The sequence below is a fragment of the Stereum hirsutum genome, assembly GCF_000264905.1.
Source record: "Stereum hirsutum FP-91666 SS1 unplaced genomic scaffold STEHIscaffold_7, whole genome shotgun sequence".
NCBI classification, from domain to species: Eukaryota; Fungi; Basidiomycota; class Agaricomycetes; order Russulales; family Stereaceae; genus Stereum; species Stereum hirsutum.
Genome location: NW_006763137.1, coordinates 1,724,616 through 1,739,086, shown reverse-complemented (window position 1 = coordinate 1,739,086; position 14,471 = coordinate 1,724,616). Strand labels below are relative to the sequence as shown.

General features: G+C 50.3%; 7 protein-coding genes across 7 annotated transcripts; 2 read left to right on the top strand and 5 right to left on the bottom strand.

The window, feature by feature from the left end:
* Positions 1-118: 118 nt before the first annotated feature.
* STEHIDRAFT_97686 (PLP-dependent transferase) lies at positions 119-2,476 on the bottom strand. Its single transcript, XM_007304412.1, has 8 exons — positions 1,975-2,476; positions 1,778-1,882; positions 1,676-1,716; positions 1,330-1,606; positions 1,005-1,221; positions 843-936; positions 454-766; positions 119-384 (listed from the first exon to the last, which is right to left on the bottom strand). The coding sequence occupies exons 1-8, from the start codon at positions 2,264-2,266 to the stop codon at positions 245-247; spliced, it is 1,479 nt and encodes a 492-aa protein (XP_007304474.1). The 5' UTR covers positions 2,267-2,476; the 3' UTR covers positions 119-244.
* Positions 2,477-3,036: 560 nt separating this feature from the next.
* STEHIDRAFT_121699 (CRAL/TRIO domain-containing protein) lies at positions 3,037-4,794 on the bottom strand. The gene is made up of 7 exons (XM_007304411.1): positions 4,468-4,794; positions 4,239-4,387; positions 3,983-4,141; positions 3,856-3,921; positions 3,723-3,799; positions 3,550-3,647; positions 3,037-3,468 (listed from the first exon to the last, which is right to left on the bottom strand). Exons 1-7 carry the CDS (start codon positions 4,786-4,788, stop codon positions 3,271-3,273), a joined length of 1,068 nt encoding a protein of 355 aa, XP_007304473.1. The 5' UTR covers positions 4,789-4,794; the 3' UTR covers positions 3,037-3,270.
* A 434-nt stretch (positions 4,795-5,228) lies between these two features.
* STEHIDRAFT_56860 (uncharacterized protein) lies at positions 5,229-6,766 on the bottom strand (the record flags this gene model as incomplete). The annotated part of the gene is made up of 5 exons (XM_007303870.1): positions 5,229-5,711; positions 5,766-5,958; positions 6,020-6,338; positions 6,399-6,612; positions 6,689-6,766. Coding segments are annotated over 5 exons (1,287 nt in total), but the record flags the coding sequence as incomplete, so codon positions are not given.
* A 1,475-nt stretch (positions 6,767-8,241) lies between these two features.
* STEHIDRAFT_121698 (uncharacterized protein) lies at positions 8,242-9,303 on the top strand. The gene is made up of 4 exons (XM_007304410.1): positions 8,242-8,402; positions 8,476-8,546; positions 8,628-8,961; positions 9,047-9,303. The coding sequence occupies exons 1-4, from the start codon at positions 8,372-8,374 to the stop codon at positions 9,259-9,261; spliced, it is 651 nt and encodes a 216-aa protein (XP_007304472.1). The 5' UTR covers positions 8,242-8,371; the 3' UTR covers positions 9,262-9,303.
* Positions 9,304-9,442: 139 nt separating this feature from the next.
* On the bottom strand, positions 9,443-11,228 carry STEHIDRAFT_147309 (DUF1753-domain-containing protein; the record flags this gene model as incomplete). Its single annotated transcript, XM_007304409.1, has 5 exons — positions 9,443-10,192; positions 10,261-10,462; positions 10,555-10,833; positions 10,920-11,060; positions 11,127-11,228. 5 exons carry the CDS (start codon positions 11,226-11,228, stop codon positions 10,149-10,151), a joined length of 768 nt encoding a protein of 255 aa, XP_007304471.1. The 3' UTR covers positions 9,443-10,148.
* A 220-nt stretch (positions 11,229-11,448) lies between these two features.
* Positions 11,449-13,153, top strand: STEHIDRAFT_97676 (eukaryotic translation initiation factor 4E). The gene is made up of 5 exons (XM_007304408.1): positions 11,449-11,809; positions 11,887-11,977; positions 12,048-12,604; positions 12,700-12,764; positions 12,840-13,153. Exons 1-5 carry the CDS (start codon positions 11,559-11,561, stop codon positions 12,899-12,901), a joined length of 1,026 nt encoding a protein of 341 aa, XP_007304470.1. The 5' UTR covers positions 11,449-11,558; the 3' UTR covers positions 12,902-13,153.
* A 514-nt stretch (positions 13,154-13,667) lies between these two features.
* On the bottom strand, positions 13,668-14,425 carry STEHIDRAFT_157145 (uncharacterized protein; the record flags this gene model as incomplete). The annotated part of the gene is made up of 3 exons (XM_007304407.1): positions 13,668-14,219; positions 14,283-14,353; positions 14,413-14,425. 3 exons carry the CDS (start codon positions 14,423-14,425, stop codon positions 13,668-13,670), a joined length of 636 nt encoding a protein of 211 aa, XP_007304469.1.
* Between the last annotated feature and the right edge of the window lie 46 nt (positions 14,426-14,471).

Genomic DNA, 14,471 nt, shown 5'->3' with positions numbered 1-14,471 from the left:
TGGGAAGCGACCACAAAGAGACCGATTTTGGTGCGACCGACCGACGCCGTTAGGCCGTGATAAGTCAATGAAATCGGAGGGTCGGTACCGAGCGGCGATGAGCGATATACGTATCCAGTGCTCGTTCTCAGTCGGCGCTGCGTAGTAATACTGGTTACAATGTAGAAATATTCATACGCCCATTCGCAATGAGTTAGCTTCTTCTAGACCAAGCAGCTATCCGTGTACACCAGAGAGACTCGAATCAAACAAAAGCCGCGGTCAACACCTCCTCCACAGCCGCAACATACAAATCCACAATCTTGTCCACTTCCTCCTTCGTCACGTTATACGCAGGCGCGAAGATCGAGGTATCACCCTTAGTGTTATCGATCCTTGCACCTCCTAGTAATGCATCCCAACAAACGTCAGTACATGCCCTCCCGAAGGACTCAGAAGAACAAAACCACTAACCAGTCATCCCCATGATCATCAGCCCCTTCTCCATACATTTAGCCTGCACGACCATCGCGAACGGCTTCCCCTTCAAATCCACCTTCCTCGCCTCAACCGCACTCGGAATCTCGAAATCGTACTCCACAGCCCTCAACAGGCCCGAGCCCCTCACATCGAAGACATAAGGTTTGGCGATGGAGTTAGGTGAGGTGAGACGGGCGGTGAGGAGGGAGTGGAGGTAATCGCCTTGGGCGCGACAGTTCTCGAGGAGGTTTTCGGAGGCGATAACGTCTTGGACGGCGAGGGAGGCAGCGCAGGAGATCGGGTGAGCCTATTGAGGATGCGAAAGTTGATGTCAGATTCGGCTTGACAATATACACTGAGGGAAGAAAGGATGCTGAACAAACCTGATACGTGTGGCCGTGTTTCCAGAATCCGGCACTATCACGAATCCCATTCGCCACCTCCTTCGACATGAGCACAGCTCCAATCGACGCATACCTATATTACAAAAAAAGTCGCCTTAGCATCAATAGACATCAAATGCAAGATTATCAGCCGTAACTTACCCTCCACCCAAACCCTTCGCCACAGCCTGAACATCCGGGGCTTCACCGTCGAAGGTCTCCCAAGCGTGCAACGTCCCACAACGTCCCATCCCGCTCATGACCTCGTCCAGAATGAAAAGAGCGCCGTACTTCCGGCAGACGGACTTCATAGCCTTGAAGTAGCCCTTCGGAGGAGGGACGGCACCTGTCGTAGCACCGACTACAGTTTCTGCGATGACTACACCCCAAATCAACGGCAATGGCAATCAGTTCTCCGATCTCGAATTGTTCTCCGAATTCGTGTGCATGCGAGCAGGAAGGTAGGAGAGCAAGTCTTGATACTCACATCCGATAACAGTATCCGGCCCCAACTCCTCAAACTTATCTTCCAACTCCTTCCTCAGCCTCTCAACGTACTCCTCCTCGCTCTCTCCCTCCTTCATGAACCTCTTCGCATACGCCGGACTCACATGATGGAACTGTTCGTGATTGAGGATAGACTCGTACGGAGTACGACGGGTAGGGTGGCCCGAGAGTGCGAGCGTCCCGACGGTGTTTCCGTGGTAGGATAAGTTACGGGAGATGAAGTTGACACGCTGGGGTTGCTTTTGCTCGAAGTAGTACTGAGGGATATCAAGACATGAGTGAGTATGTCGGTCTCATCTATGAACAATGAAGGGTGGAGAACGGACCTGTTTCGAGAGCTTGATCACGGCTTCCATGGCCTCCGATCCTAGATATCTATATGTCAGAACATGGTCCATACATTATGATACGCATACCACAAGACACACCTCCGGAAACGAATCCACAAAGGTCGAAGGCACCCTTGCTCGACTCTATCAAGTTCTGCGCCAGCCTCTCCGCAGGCCCGTTCGAAAGCTGCATATTGTACACATCTATTCATTGCCCCACGACCAATCAGCATCTCTTCCCTTCCCAGACTCACTATCTCATCCACTTTGAGAGCATGAATTATAGAAAGACTCACAGCTGACTTTATCTGCCTGATCTTTAATGGCCTGCACGACCTTCGGATGTCCATTTCCGATACACGCAACCGCAGCCCCACCCACTGCATCAATCACTGTCTGTCCATCCTCCAACGTCACATAGATCCCCTCCGCGCTCACGGCAACGGGTGGCCTCCACGGGGTACGGTGCAAGATCGCGGACGGACGAGAGGAGATGAGCGCCGCTTTCAAGTCCTTGCCAGAAGATGCGGTGGTGCCGTTCCCATTGGTAGATGCGGAGAGGACTTCGGTGGTCGCGGTAGGAGCCATAGTTCCAGATGTGGTTTACGAACAGGAACAAAGGTCGGGGTGAAGATGTCTAGGATCTGCGAGGCCAACGATATAGTTATAGCACCGAGAGTAACTGAAAGCAGTCGTCCGATCTCAGATGAAGCTTTCTACCCTCTACCCAGGTCAGTGTGAATAAGTCGAGTCAAAGCAGGACGAGAAGCAAGACACGATGTTCATTGCACACATACCATAACCCATAAACGCCCTATTTGACCGAAATGATTGATGCCTACGGGCCACATCCGACATCTGCGCAACTACTTTCCGGCATCTTCGCCACGGCGTTCCTTCCTGCTTTCCTGGCAGTATGATTTTAGGCGGTATCTCTGGAAAGGGCAGTCCGCCGGGATTCCGTGCGTTGTATCAAGAATTTGGAATAATAGGCTCAGGAGGCCACGCAGAAATGTCGTGTATCTTTACGGCGAGCGAGGAGAAGTTAACGTTGGAAAGAACGAGCCTTTTTTGTATACGGGACGGCATTTCCTGAAAGGTGAAGCATGTTGAACAGATGGAGCTAAAGCTCTACAGACTTTAAAATATGCTGTGATTGTGGCGTTTTCGAACCTCCGCCACAAAGTAGCAGAAAACCCATCAAGACAAGCAAAGTCTGTTGAATTATCCAAGAGCAGAAAATCCAACAAGTAGTAGGGCGTTTAAGCAATGTACATGAGGGGGGATCGACGTGGTGATAGAGGTGTAATATCAGGAGAGCAAAGAAACCATAGCAGGAATTAGGGTGTGAGAAACTGAAATAGTATGGGGTATGTGCACAAAACTGATCCCCATGAGTGAAAGACATCCGGAAAGCAGAAACAAGCAGCGACAGAAGCAAAAAATACACGAAACCAAAGTGAACAGCATATGAACAAGTGAGGAAACTAACCAAAAACCCCTTTAGGGTGCGGGAAGTGAGCTAGGCGCGACTGAAAGACGAAACTGTTTCGATCATGAGGACTCCACCACCAGACTAAAGCCACGAGAGTTTAGAACGCCTCTGCATCTCCTCCATATCTCTTGGGAAGCTGGTCCTTCTCGACGACGGGGAGAAGGGCCTTGCCGATGGCGTGAGGACCAGTGCCGACCACCTGCATCTTGGCGACCGTGGCCGCGGAAAGGAGAGGTTTGAAGAGCCAGAAGATCCAGGTGAGGAACGAAGGAACGTTGACGAAGAACTTGCGCGACTATCCGGGAGCATCATAAGTCAATTTTCGGGCGTAAACGATATTGTGAGGCCTGCTATGAAGGGGATTATTGTGGCTTACGAGGAACTCAGGATAGTGGTTCTGGAAGATAGAGCTGGCTTCCGAGGCAGCCTGCTTCGAGTTAGCATCGCGGCTACTCATTGAGACACCTTCGTAGTCTTATGTACAACAGCGGTCAGCGTTAGCGACAGAGTCCAGGTTAGTCGGGTGAGCAACGTGGAGGTACCACTCACCATGAACCTGCACCATGGAATCGACGGTCTCAAAGTCGATTTCCTCAATACCTTTCTCCATGAGTTGGACACGCCATCTGTAACATCATGAATCAGTTCAGTAAGACCATAAGAACAAAGGAGAGCTCCTTACCGCAAGAAACGTGGAACATCACCAAAGACAGCCTTCAAGTCCTGCTCGCCTCCGTATACGTTATATCTGAGGACGAGCACATTGCGAATGTCAGCAGAAAGACGCTACCCGTGACGAAGAAACATACGTTACAGGTCGGCCTTCCTTATCCTTCCCATAGACATGGCCCATATTCCCGAAGATCTTAGCGTCAAACGTCTCGTTAATAGCTTCATCCACCTTGAACTCGTCGCGCCAGCGGAGTGTGGCAATCATCATCGCTTTCGCCTCAGCCGGATTCAGATTCCTGTAGTGACACAGTATTAATCATTGGTGCAGGGAGTATGAAGGCGACAAGGTGCGTGAGAGGGTCGAAAGGAAACCGAATAGGGGCGTAAACACACCTCGCACGAAGCCACTTCATGAGCACAACGCTGACCTTCGCGTCCGGCTTGCCATTCGGGTCGATAGTGACTCCCCAAATCTTAATGGGCTGACGCTTCGCCTCCCCTTTCTCCTCATACGCGCTTGCGAATATTTCAGGAAGCAATTTCTGAGTAAAGCTTCTTAATCAACGGCCGTTCCCAAGCAAACCAACACGGAATGTAATGGAGACAGAAGAGACAAACATACCCTGAACTCCTTCAAAGCCGCCCATTCCTTCTCCGTAAACTTCTTCGTCAACGCATTCTGAGGCTCATCGACCTCAGGCTCTGCCTCCTTCGGTTTCTCAGGCTCGGCAGCCGCGGTCGTCTCGGCAGGTGCTGCGGTTGCGGGGGGTGCAGTCTCTACTGCTGAGGCGGTCTCCTCGACCTTGGCTGGCGCTTCCACGGCCGGTTCAGAGGCGACTGGAACTGATGACTCGGCATTGGTGACTTCGGCGGTAGTGGGTGCGGGAAGAGGGACCTCGGTGGGAGGTGGGTTCGATGTGGGTGAGGGCTCGACTGTAGACATGTTATTCTAGTGACAGTTTCGTCAATGAAAGTTCTATTCGGATTGCAGTCCACGCAAGTACTAGATGATAGTACTAGATATCTGTTGAATACATGACTTACTGTTGGCGTAGGATATGTGAACGGTTGTGGGAGTTAGACGTGGAAGAGGCGTGGCGACTTGTCCGTCTGTTCGAGGCCTCTTATCTGATAAGATTTGATTCTTACGTCATAAGTAAGGGGTATTTGTTAATTGACTGACTCTGCAGAGAACGTTTCAAACTCAAACTAGTGGGGATAGGAGTGAACAACATTGTAAGCTAGATTGGAGTTATTCGTATATTTTTCGTCTGTAACTGCCTTTCAAAAGAGCTGGATTATTGAGCTTTGAACGTTGTACCATAGCGCAAAAGATCAATTCTCACGCAATACGATAACCATGCTTAGTTCCGCTACTAACAGTCAAGCGATCTCCTCTACAAGTACTTTCCGTTCTCCCAATGGTTTGCTCGACGGATCAGCAACACTACCAGACCTTTTCGCGAAAGCATCGCCTGAGGCCATCGACCCTTCTTCCTCCATCTTCTGTGATCTGGCCTCTACTTCCGCAACAAGCATCTCCAGTAATGCCGGAGGCGTGCCTAACACCTGTCCAGCATAGAAAAGCAATTTCTGGGGCACATGTTCTCGACGTGATTTATTTGATGGTTTAGAAGGACCTTCGGCTGTCTTCTTCGATGGTGTAGTAGATGGGGAGGATGATTGAAATAGCGCGTGGAGGTCAGAGAGGGCGAGAAGTGTAGAAACGCATGGTTCTGAAGAGAAATCTGAAGATGGTATGTCGAACTGATTCTCCCCAGGCGAGAGTAAGGATACATGTCGAGGTCGTAGAAGTATCGCAGTATCCCGCAGTAAAAGTGCAAAAAGAGCCGGTGTCATAATGCCCTAGAAAGCCTCCGCGTTCAAAAACTGGCAAGTAGTAGAAGCATGGAAACGTACCGCCTCAAAGCGCGACCAGACATCCGTGATAGCAGCAGACAATGTGTCGAGTTTTACAGCCGACCGTTTTTCAGTGAGCAATGGGACAAGACGCCAGATCATATTCCGCGCTGCTTCCGCGTCGCGAGGCGTGCCAGTAAGTCCCGACAGAGGAGACGCAGCGAAGTGGCGAGTGATGAAGGAGTAAGCCAGTCTTTTTCAGCGCAAAGAATGTTCGTATTAGCTAAAGTTCTTTGCCTAGAGAAACTACTTACAAAATAGCCGTCAAGTTGAAGGCAAGTGGGAAGGCCGGCACAGGACCTTTCGATATCGGGATCATGGACGGTGGCACGGGCATCAGTTGTGGACTGTGTCCGAATTTCTGATCGATTCTGCTGTGTGCTCTACTGATATCACCTTGAGATGTCACGTCTGACGGTGCTTCCCACCAAGGCCGTGTAATGTCGTTGTCGATCTCTTGACTCTCGAGTAATGTCTGGGCCAGGCTTGATGCTGGATCGCGCACAGCAGCGGTAAATTTATCGCGTTCGGCCGGTGTTAGAATAGACCAAAGCTGCTCTTCTGTCACTTCGTCTGTTTAATTATTACGTCATGAGTGAACGAGTGCGATGGATAATGAATTGCAAAGTGTACCTAGGTTCATCCCAGCCAGTCGGTGTTGCAAGTCATCCTCATCGGATTCGTCCTCATCATCGTCTCGAAGTGGGTCAGATTCCGCGTTCTCTTCTTCGAACCGCTTCAAAAGGTTCATCATTTGCAACCGTTCCTCTATAGAATTTGACTGTGAAGAATTGATATCGCTCTCGAGTTGGGTCTTGTAGAATCCTTCCGAGCATTGCGAATGCAACTGTGCATGTGGCATATGCGATGATAGATGCATCATCTCAGCAATATGTAGAAATTATGGTCATGTCAACACGCACCTCGGAGCGAAAGCACGTCAGAGAGCAATAGGGGATATTGCATCGAGGACAGAGGTAACGGGAGAATTGACGCCGACATCTATCGCCCTAATGAGTGTCAAAATTTAACGCTTAATGGGTATAAAGGTAACCATACATGCCGCAAGGAAGTCTGTCCAGCGGCTCGTTTGTGTTGATGGCTTGTGAGGGCGTTATTATAGACTCGCTAGAGGAAGACATGGCCGGAGAAGTTCACTGTTCATGTAGATGGAGGCGGTATGGTGGCGTTAGCCACTTCGTGACAAGCCTTGTGCCATGGAACCATTTCCTGAATGGAACACTCATTCTGGGGTTTCACGACTTATAATTGCATATATAGAACCCTAAGGATGGTATCTAGACAATGGTCGGAGCACTTTTTAAAAATTCTCCGGGGGGGGATTTTCTCAGAGAAATTTCGCCGTTTGTCACATCACGTGCATGTGACATTCCCATATTTGGAATGGACTGTCACCACTACAATCCCTGCCGCTCGCCACAGTGGCCCGGTGAAAGGCTTGAATCTTCTTGCAACATTGTTTAAAGGCCAGTAGGGTAAGATTCTCGTGATTCTACAGTTAGTTAGAGTCAGAGGGGTGTCATTTGCACGATATATATCTGGTACCCATAGGGGCTGGTGCAGTGCCTCGACGAGAATTTCGCCGCTGGATTAGGGTTAGGGTTAGGAAAATCCCCTGACTTCAGGACGGCAGATTTACTCTGGAATCGGGGTTTCTGAACCCAGAAATCCTATTTCCGAGTCAAGAAAAAATTGAATGCGGCGTGACATGAAGTGGCTAACGCCACCATACGAATGAAAGAATGGATTTCGGCTCCGACACGGTAAATGCCGGTAAATGAGTTGTAACCAAGCTTCCGGGCTCTGGCCGTAATGGTTGGTCCTAGGCCTGCGGCCAGACAGTCAGCGTTTTCCAGACATTCTGAACAAAACCTGGTCACTTGTGCCGTCTTTGTTACTGCGTTTCTGTTCTCTCTGCAAGGCCCTTGAAAATTATGTGACCGCTCGAGGAGGGGACGCATGTGATACAGTCGGTGAAAAGGACTGATACCTAGTACAGATTTTTCTTTTACCGGAGATATGTGACGGTGTGTTGTGCCGTGGCCCTGCACCGTTCTCTGCATCCTTCTGACTCTCGGACATAGCAGTTGCCTTCCGACTTCCATTCAAGGCTCGTCAGCCTACACGAAAGAACAGCCATTCTGCCTTACCACGAAACCCTCATGCCAACCTCATGTGCCCCATTTTGTCTTACACTGGCGCCGCGGACTCGCACGTCGGACGAACCTTTCTGACTTTATGCTCACTTCTATTAATCCCATTCTAACGCAGCAGAAATCGAGGCTTTCTGTGAATATCTCGGCCCTGCGCTTCACATTCTGAATCTGTTCCACTGTATCTTCATAGCGTTATTTAGCTGCCGGCGGTGATGGTCCTGTGTCTATGGCTGTGTCAGCTGTGCCAACAAGGTCTATATCGATGCGGCGAAGTACTGCCCTCTTCGATCACTTCGAAAGTCTCGTCTTCAATCCTGGCAACCGCCACCTTTGTTTTGTATAAAATATATCCTGGCTAGCTTGGAGTTCAAGAACGACCAAACTTCCCTCAACATCGAACCCTCGGCCCTCCGTCCATCGCGCATTAAAATGGCCTCTCCTCAGCCTGTAGATATCGCATGTGAGCCTATTTTTTATGTGGATGACCTTCTACCCTTATCTTACAGAATGTGCTATTTTTTGTGGTGATACAGACCAGCTGCCCACCACACTCCAGTCTATTCAAAGCGGCTGGATTGCATCATCGCAGACCGCCGCGACCGTCGTGCGTGCCGCTCTTCCACATCCCCCATACCCTTTACCACTATTAATCTGACCTATGCCTCCGCTCCCTACAAACACATAGTCTGCCCTCATTGCAGCAGGGGATAGCCAACTCCTCTCGTTCATGAAAGGGATCAATATCACGGACCCGTCAGAATCCTTTGCATCCCACCCTGCGGCCTACAGCGTCATGCTTGGCTTCCTATACACCGGATTATTCCTCAGCATAAGCGCGACAGTTACTCCCCTTATAATTACGGAAATGTTTAGCGAACTCCCGTTGAGCGCAGCCCGTAGGAGAGCCGACGCAGCTGTGAGAGATTCGCTCCACAACGAAGGAAACATATCAGAGAGTGTGCCTGCCCTACTTCGCAGATATGGGATGAGAAAGGGTCTGAGACCGGTACAGTGGCATTGTGAGTTCTTTCTCGTGCTTGAACCTAGTAGGGTTTCTAGTAGCGGTCTGAACTCGCCTGACACATCCCTTTGTTCTGCGCATAGGGTTCTTCTGCTTTATCTTCGGCATCATACTATCAGTCTTGAGCATCTGGATCTACGTTATCATTGAAGAGTCACTAGCTATGAAAATCCTAATAAGCTTCGTCGTCGCCTTCTCACTATGGCCATGCTTCAACTTCTACGTGAAGACAGACATTACTTTACCGGGCGTACCCGCCCAGACATATCCCTTTGATAAGGCTGCAGAATACCCTTAAACAAAACCGTGCGACCCTGATGACTTGTACTTACAGTTGTGGTTTTTCGATTCACATGTGTACTTTTACTTCCGAGACCTGCCGTGTTTTGCTCTTTCTCTCCTAGCAGTACTTTACTTACCTCTCCTATGGAGCAATCTAGTTGTCTCGACGTCTTGTATGATGCTGAGAATAGGCTTTTACTGGGATGGATCCGATGTGGCGCGACGGTTGCGTCCACACAAGCAGCCGGAAGAGAGTTTGAGATGGCGGAGGTTCTGTACAATTTCGCGCACAGACAAAACAAGAACCGGAGTAGAAATAACAAAGAAGCGAAGGTGCGGGGTTCAAGGATGAGTGAGTATGGGGATGAAGATGATACCGGTAAGTAGAAGTAGTAAACAACAAGGCACGACCGCCACATGTAGCCAGGTTTATGGACAGACAACGAAAGAGAACGGATGAATTAAATAATATGGTGGTACGTACGTAGTTATGTATAGGTATGCGGGGGTGACTGCAAGTTCTGATATTTTACCAGTCGAAGCAACAAATGAATGAACCGTCCGATATTCCAGGCTCTGGGATGTGTCGACGCGTCGTTTGTACACTCATCTCATCGCTTTCCACTAACCCCCATGTCACCCTCATCCCTCGTACTATCAAACACCACATCCCCATCCACACTCCCCCCGCTCGCGCTCCCGCTCACACTAGCTCCACTCCCACTCCTACTCGACCCCGCGGCTACGACACCATTTCCGTTCCCATTAACCAACAAACTCCCCCTCTGTGGTCCATTCGCACCCGACCCACCAGCAGCACGTGATGCTGCTCTTCTCCCCGGCGGTGGTGCCGACACGAAATCCGCAAAGCTTCCCACACTGCCACCGGCGCCACTCCTTCTCTTATCCAAGCTTAAACTCGTACGATGCGACTTCGCCCTGCTTTGCTGTTGAGAGGAGGAAGATGCAGAGTTAATGCCCGGGATGGTGGAAGAGAGCGGGGTACCGGGTGTACCATGGGCGTAGAAGGAATCGGAGCCTTCGTCGTCAAGTTCGTAGTCTTCGCCATCGAGGGGCACGGAGGAGTAGGCTGAGTTAGAGGGGTGGCGTGAAGATGAGGAGGATGGAACAGGTTGGGAGCGGGAAAGAGGGAGTGATCGGTAGGTATTGCGGCGGAGGTGGTGAGCGAAGGAGTAGAGCAGGGCAGCGAAGTAGAACTGGATAGGTGTGGCGCGTGACAGGTCGGTTAGTGTCTGTATGGGTCCGACTGCCTAAAACATCTTTCGGACAGCGACAAAAACTGACAGACCTTAGACAGCCAGCCTAGGATGATGATAGCAGCTGCCTGGTTCTTCTCTCGTCCCCAGATGCTTTCTGCGGCAAGCGCGCGTTGCGCGTCAGTGTAATTCTGGTGTTCTCCAATGTATCCGTCAATCAGGGCCTGTTGAGCAGCGGAATTAGAAACACGACGTCCGTCGTGTGGTGTGTAGATCCACCATGTAACACCGAAGAATACTGTCCATGCTGTGGAAAGGACGTGATCTGCGGCGAAGAGGTGGGCGAAGTAGAGGGTTCGTTTGGGGTCTTCCTGTAAATAAAGAGTTAATATTGAGACATGAAGTTTGGGCTTGTATACAACAGATGTCAACGCATGAGAACGCGAGGAATGCTGACCTCGTTTACGGCTTTAAGGCCCCATGCAAGGGCGATGAGGCCGAGGACAGAGTATATGTAAAGACTCAGTTGGGCAGCAGAGCCACCTGCACCAGTCAACACCGCGATCAAGCCGTATACTCCCGCGACTTTGTTAAGAAGCTGTTTTACATCCCAAGACACATATGAGCATAGTAGGGACATAAGAACCAGAAATGTTTGACGCACTGCGAAGAGAAGGGCAATGGTAACGCCTGTCTTGAGGTCAACGAACCCAAGAAATGAGGAAAGTGGTCTCAGCCGCCACTCCGGTCGTAATGTGAGCTTCATCCTAACAAATGAGGCCAAAACAAAGGAAAAGGGATGGGGGAGGTCGTGGAGGGGGAAAGAGAAGTGGATGATGAACTTTGGCTGATGAACGCGGGTCGCGTGGCCGGCCGGACTTGTGTCGTTTTTCCTGCTTTCCGAATTTCTGCACTTTCTCCTGTTCACTCACGCTTGCTCTCCCTCACTCCACATACTCATACACGCCTTCCTCCACTTTAACGCTAACCTCATCCATCAGACAGCCGACACTCGACGCCAGCATCTTCACGGATATTTTACTTATTTTTATAGGTATTCATATCCCCTTTCCCACTACAACACCCATCAAAGTCTATGGCTGGTTACTTCTCCAACCACTCCGCCTCACACTCCCGTTTCGTCGCAAACTCGGGGAAAGACAAGGATTCATCCACAACCACGACTGTGTCTACGCCGCCTACCTCTAATATTTCTGCAACAACGCCCTCTGCAGGTATAGCTGCACGGCCTCGCATACCTAGTCGCCACTTCTCAACCTCATTGACCGAGACCGAGACTGCAGGACTAACTGCCGGTCAGACGACCGTACATCCACTCAGATCTACGTTTGTATCCGGAATCCGCTTTTCCAATGTAAATCTATGTCCGCTGATCACTGGCACTTCCTTTTCCATTTTTGTAGCTGGGTCTTTTGGTTCAGACAACAACGTACTCCTGGAAACAAAATTACCAACTACGAAGAGGGCATCAAGAAGATAGCCGCATTCTCTTCCGTCAGTACACCAATTCATCCTGAGACTCTCACAAGATCAATCTTACCATTTTTTTCATCTTTCATCCCAGGTGGAATCGTTCTGGTCCCTCTGGACACACCTCCTCCCGCCCTCCGCCCTTCTTCCAACAACAGACTATCTTCTATTTCACTCAGGTGTCCGTCGTCCAGTTTGGGAGGACCCTCTCAACCTCCCCGGTGGAAAATGGATAATCAGACTTCGCAAAGGCGTCGCAGATCGTCTATGGGAGGACCTTGTGCTCGCCATTGTAGGTGACCAGTTTGCTGACGTGAACCCTACGCCTGGGGTGGGATCTGGCGGCCCTTTGGGGAATACGAATGGCAATGGTGTGTCTGGGCACGGGAAGGAGGATAGTGGGACGAGCGAGGAGGTGCAGGCTCCGGTGGAGAAGGGCAAGAAGGGGGATGATAAACCTAGTTGGAGGTCGGGTGCTGTAGCGGGAGTGGCACCGTCGAGTGGGAAGGATAAGGATAAAGAGAAGGACGTGAAGGAGAGGGAAGAGGAGTGGCCAGAAATCTGTGGATGTACGATTAGTGTGAGGCAGAGTGAGGATATCATCAGTATCTGGAACAGGGTGGAGGATCCGAAGGTTAGGGAGAGGATAAGGTGCGTCGTATACCTGCTCGCATACGACTTTCGCAGCTGTCCACTAAATCCCGGCTTGGAAATTTCATACCATGTTGATGAATTTGGTCACACAGAGATACGATACGGCGAGTGTTGAACCTGCCTATGACAACGGTCATGGAATACAAATCTAACAACGGTACGTACCCACCTCCCCGCATTCTCAAATTCCGCTCGTAGCATGCTCACACTCGTGTTGACCTCTCCATCACAGACTCTATGCAAGACAAATCGTCGTTCAGAAACTCAGCCATCGACCGTACGCCACTCTCATGATCCCAAGAGCGGGCCCAGTGAGCATCATCAAGACCTCACTGTGTCCAGGGCTCTTGGTTATCTGTCCATGCTCGAGGATGCATGGAAACTCTCAGCCGTGTGGTGCTATTGCGAACTTTCTGCGGTGTTGTTTCTGCTGTGTCGTGACATTGTCATTGTCAACGTCGACGTTGAACTCTGTAGCTCTATCTACTCTTTCTCAAGCTATTCCAGTCTGCTTGCTGAGATGTCATCAGTGTCTTACCATTGTGACCGTATAATGACCGACATCTACTACTTACGCGAAATACGCGCTCTTCGTGGAAGGCGCGTCCACAAATTATGTGGCGTGTGGCATAGCTCACGGACCCGGAAATCTGGCTCATTGCGTCATTCGAAGTCAAGTCTTTGTTCCGCCCCTTTTGGCAGACGTCGTTGTCGCCCGGATCTGAGAATCCTGCACTCTATCATCCCACGCCCGCGAGAATCCGAGGAAGTCCAAAGCACAAAGTGGTATATAATATATAGGCGCTCGATTGGTGGGCGATGCGGTAAGGTAAGCTATAGTGCATGGTTAGTCGACGTGACTAGATTCTGCTTTCACTGACTACAAAAATGGGTATAGGATGAATTATACGGTAAGAAGAAAGGTACAGATATTACACAACAAATCTGAAATGAGCAGTATGGCAGGTATAGTATCAGGAACAGAGAACAGGATGTCAACACGTCGAGCCATCTCGGCGAAATAATGAAAACCGTCTCAGAAGGCCGCCCGAGACAAGCCTCAAGAGAAATAGTGAAGGAAAGGTATGAAGGAGTACACGACCAGAAAACCCATTATAATCTTAGTAGGCATCGGTTCTTCCACCATGATATAGAGCAACACGCTCAAGACTGATACAAAAATACCAATGAAAAGGGAGAGGAACCCTGTCGGTGAAAGGCCCGAGGTGAGGAATATGTTCAAGCTTCGGCGCGCGGTGATATCAAGGTGGAACTCACAGTGCCACGAAACCCAATGAAATCCTGGCCTCGCACCGTACCTGACCAGCAAATCAGACAGGCTGGACGAAATCGCTCCATTCCGATGCATGCTCTTGAACTGCCCTTCACCCACACTCTTCCGAGCAGCGTTGAGAGGGAGTTCGCCGAAGATCTCCGTCATGATGAGCTGAGATATGGTGGCGCTGATGCACAGGAAGAGACCGGCGTAGTTCAAACCCAGCATCGCGTTGTAGACTCCGGGGTGCATGCTGAAAGGCTCTGTTGGGTCCGTCAGCTTGATACCTTTCATGAACCCGAGCAGCTGAGCGTCTGTGGCAGCAATTAGGGCAGACTATCACAATGAATCTGGTCAGCGTCCACGGACTGTGAAATTACAATGTAAACAGATCCGTACGACTGCTGCAGCACTTTGGGAGGACGAAATGTAGCTGGCTTGGATAGACTGGATCGCAGGGGGAAGGGTATCTGCATAGGTATGAAATTATGAGCGAGACTTTGCTGTACATAAGGAGGGTGTGGCCTACAGGAGACTTCCATGGTGTCCTTCATCATGGATTACGATCAGGGAACAGGATAGAGGGCT

Excerpts from the sequence above, each read along its gene's own strand:
- STEHIDRAFT_97686 (XM_007304412.1), bottom strand. The coding sequence starts at position 2,266 with ATGGCTCCTACCGCGACCACCGAAGTCCTCTCCGCATCTACCAATGGG. Across the intron at positions 767-842 it reads AACACGGCCACACGTATCAG|GCTCACCCGATCTCCTGCGC; the intron begins GTTTGTTCAGCA and ends CATCCTCAATAG. Across the intron at positions 385-453 it reads GATGATCATGGGGATGACTG|GAGGTGCAAGGATCGATAAC; the intron begins GTTAGTGGTTTT and ends ATGCATTACTAG.
- STEHIDRAFT_121699 (XM_007304411.1), bottom strand. The coding sequence starts at position 4,788 with ATGTCTACAGTCGAGCCCTCACCCACATCGAACCCACCTCCCACCGAG. Across the intron at positions 3,800-3,855 it reads GATGTTCCACGTTTCTTGCG|ATGGCGTGTCCAACTCATGG; the intron begins GTAAGGAGCTCT and ends ATGATGTTACAG. Across the intron at positions 3,648-3,722 it reads TTCCATGGTGCAGGTTCATG|ACTACGAAGGTGTCTCAATG; the intron begins GTGAGTGGTACC and ends GTTGTACATAAG.
- STEHIDRAFT_121698 (XM_007304410.1), top strand. The coding sequence starts at position 8,372 with ATGGCCTCTCCTCAGCCTGTAGATATCGCAT. Across the intron at positions 8,403-8,475 it reads TCAGCCTGTAGATATCGCAT|ACCAGCTGCCCACCACACTC; the intron begins GTGAGCCTATTT and ends GTGGTGATACAG. Across the intron at positions 8,962-9,046 it reads GAGACCGGTACAGTGGCATT|GGTTCTTCTGCTTTATCTTC; the intron begins GTGAGTTCTTTC and ends TTCTGCGCATAG.
- STEHIDRAFT_97676 (XM_007304408.1), top strand. The coding sequence starts at position 11,559 with ATGGCTGGTTACTTCTCCAACCACTCCGCCTCACACTCCCGTTTCGTC. Across the intron at positions 11,978-12,047 it reads AGATAGCCGCATTCTCTTCC|GTGGAATCGTTCTGGTCCCT; the intron begins GTCAGTACACCA and ends CTTTCATCCCAG. Across the intron at positions 12,765-12,839 it reads GGAATACAAATCTAACAACG|ACTCTATGCAAGACAAATCG; the intron begins GTACGTACCCAC and ends TCTCCATCACAG.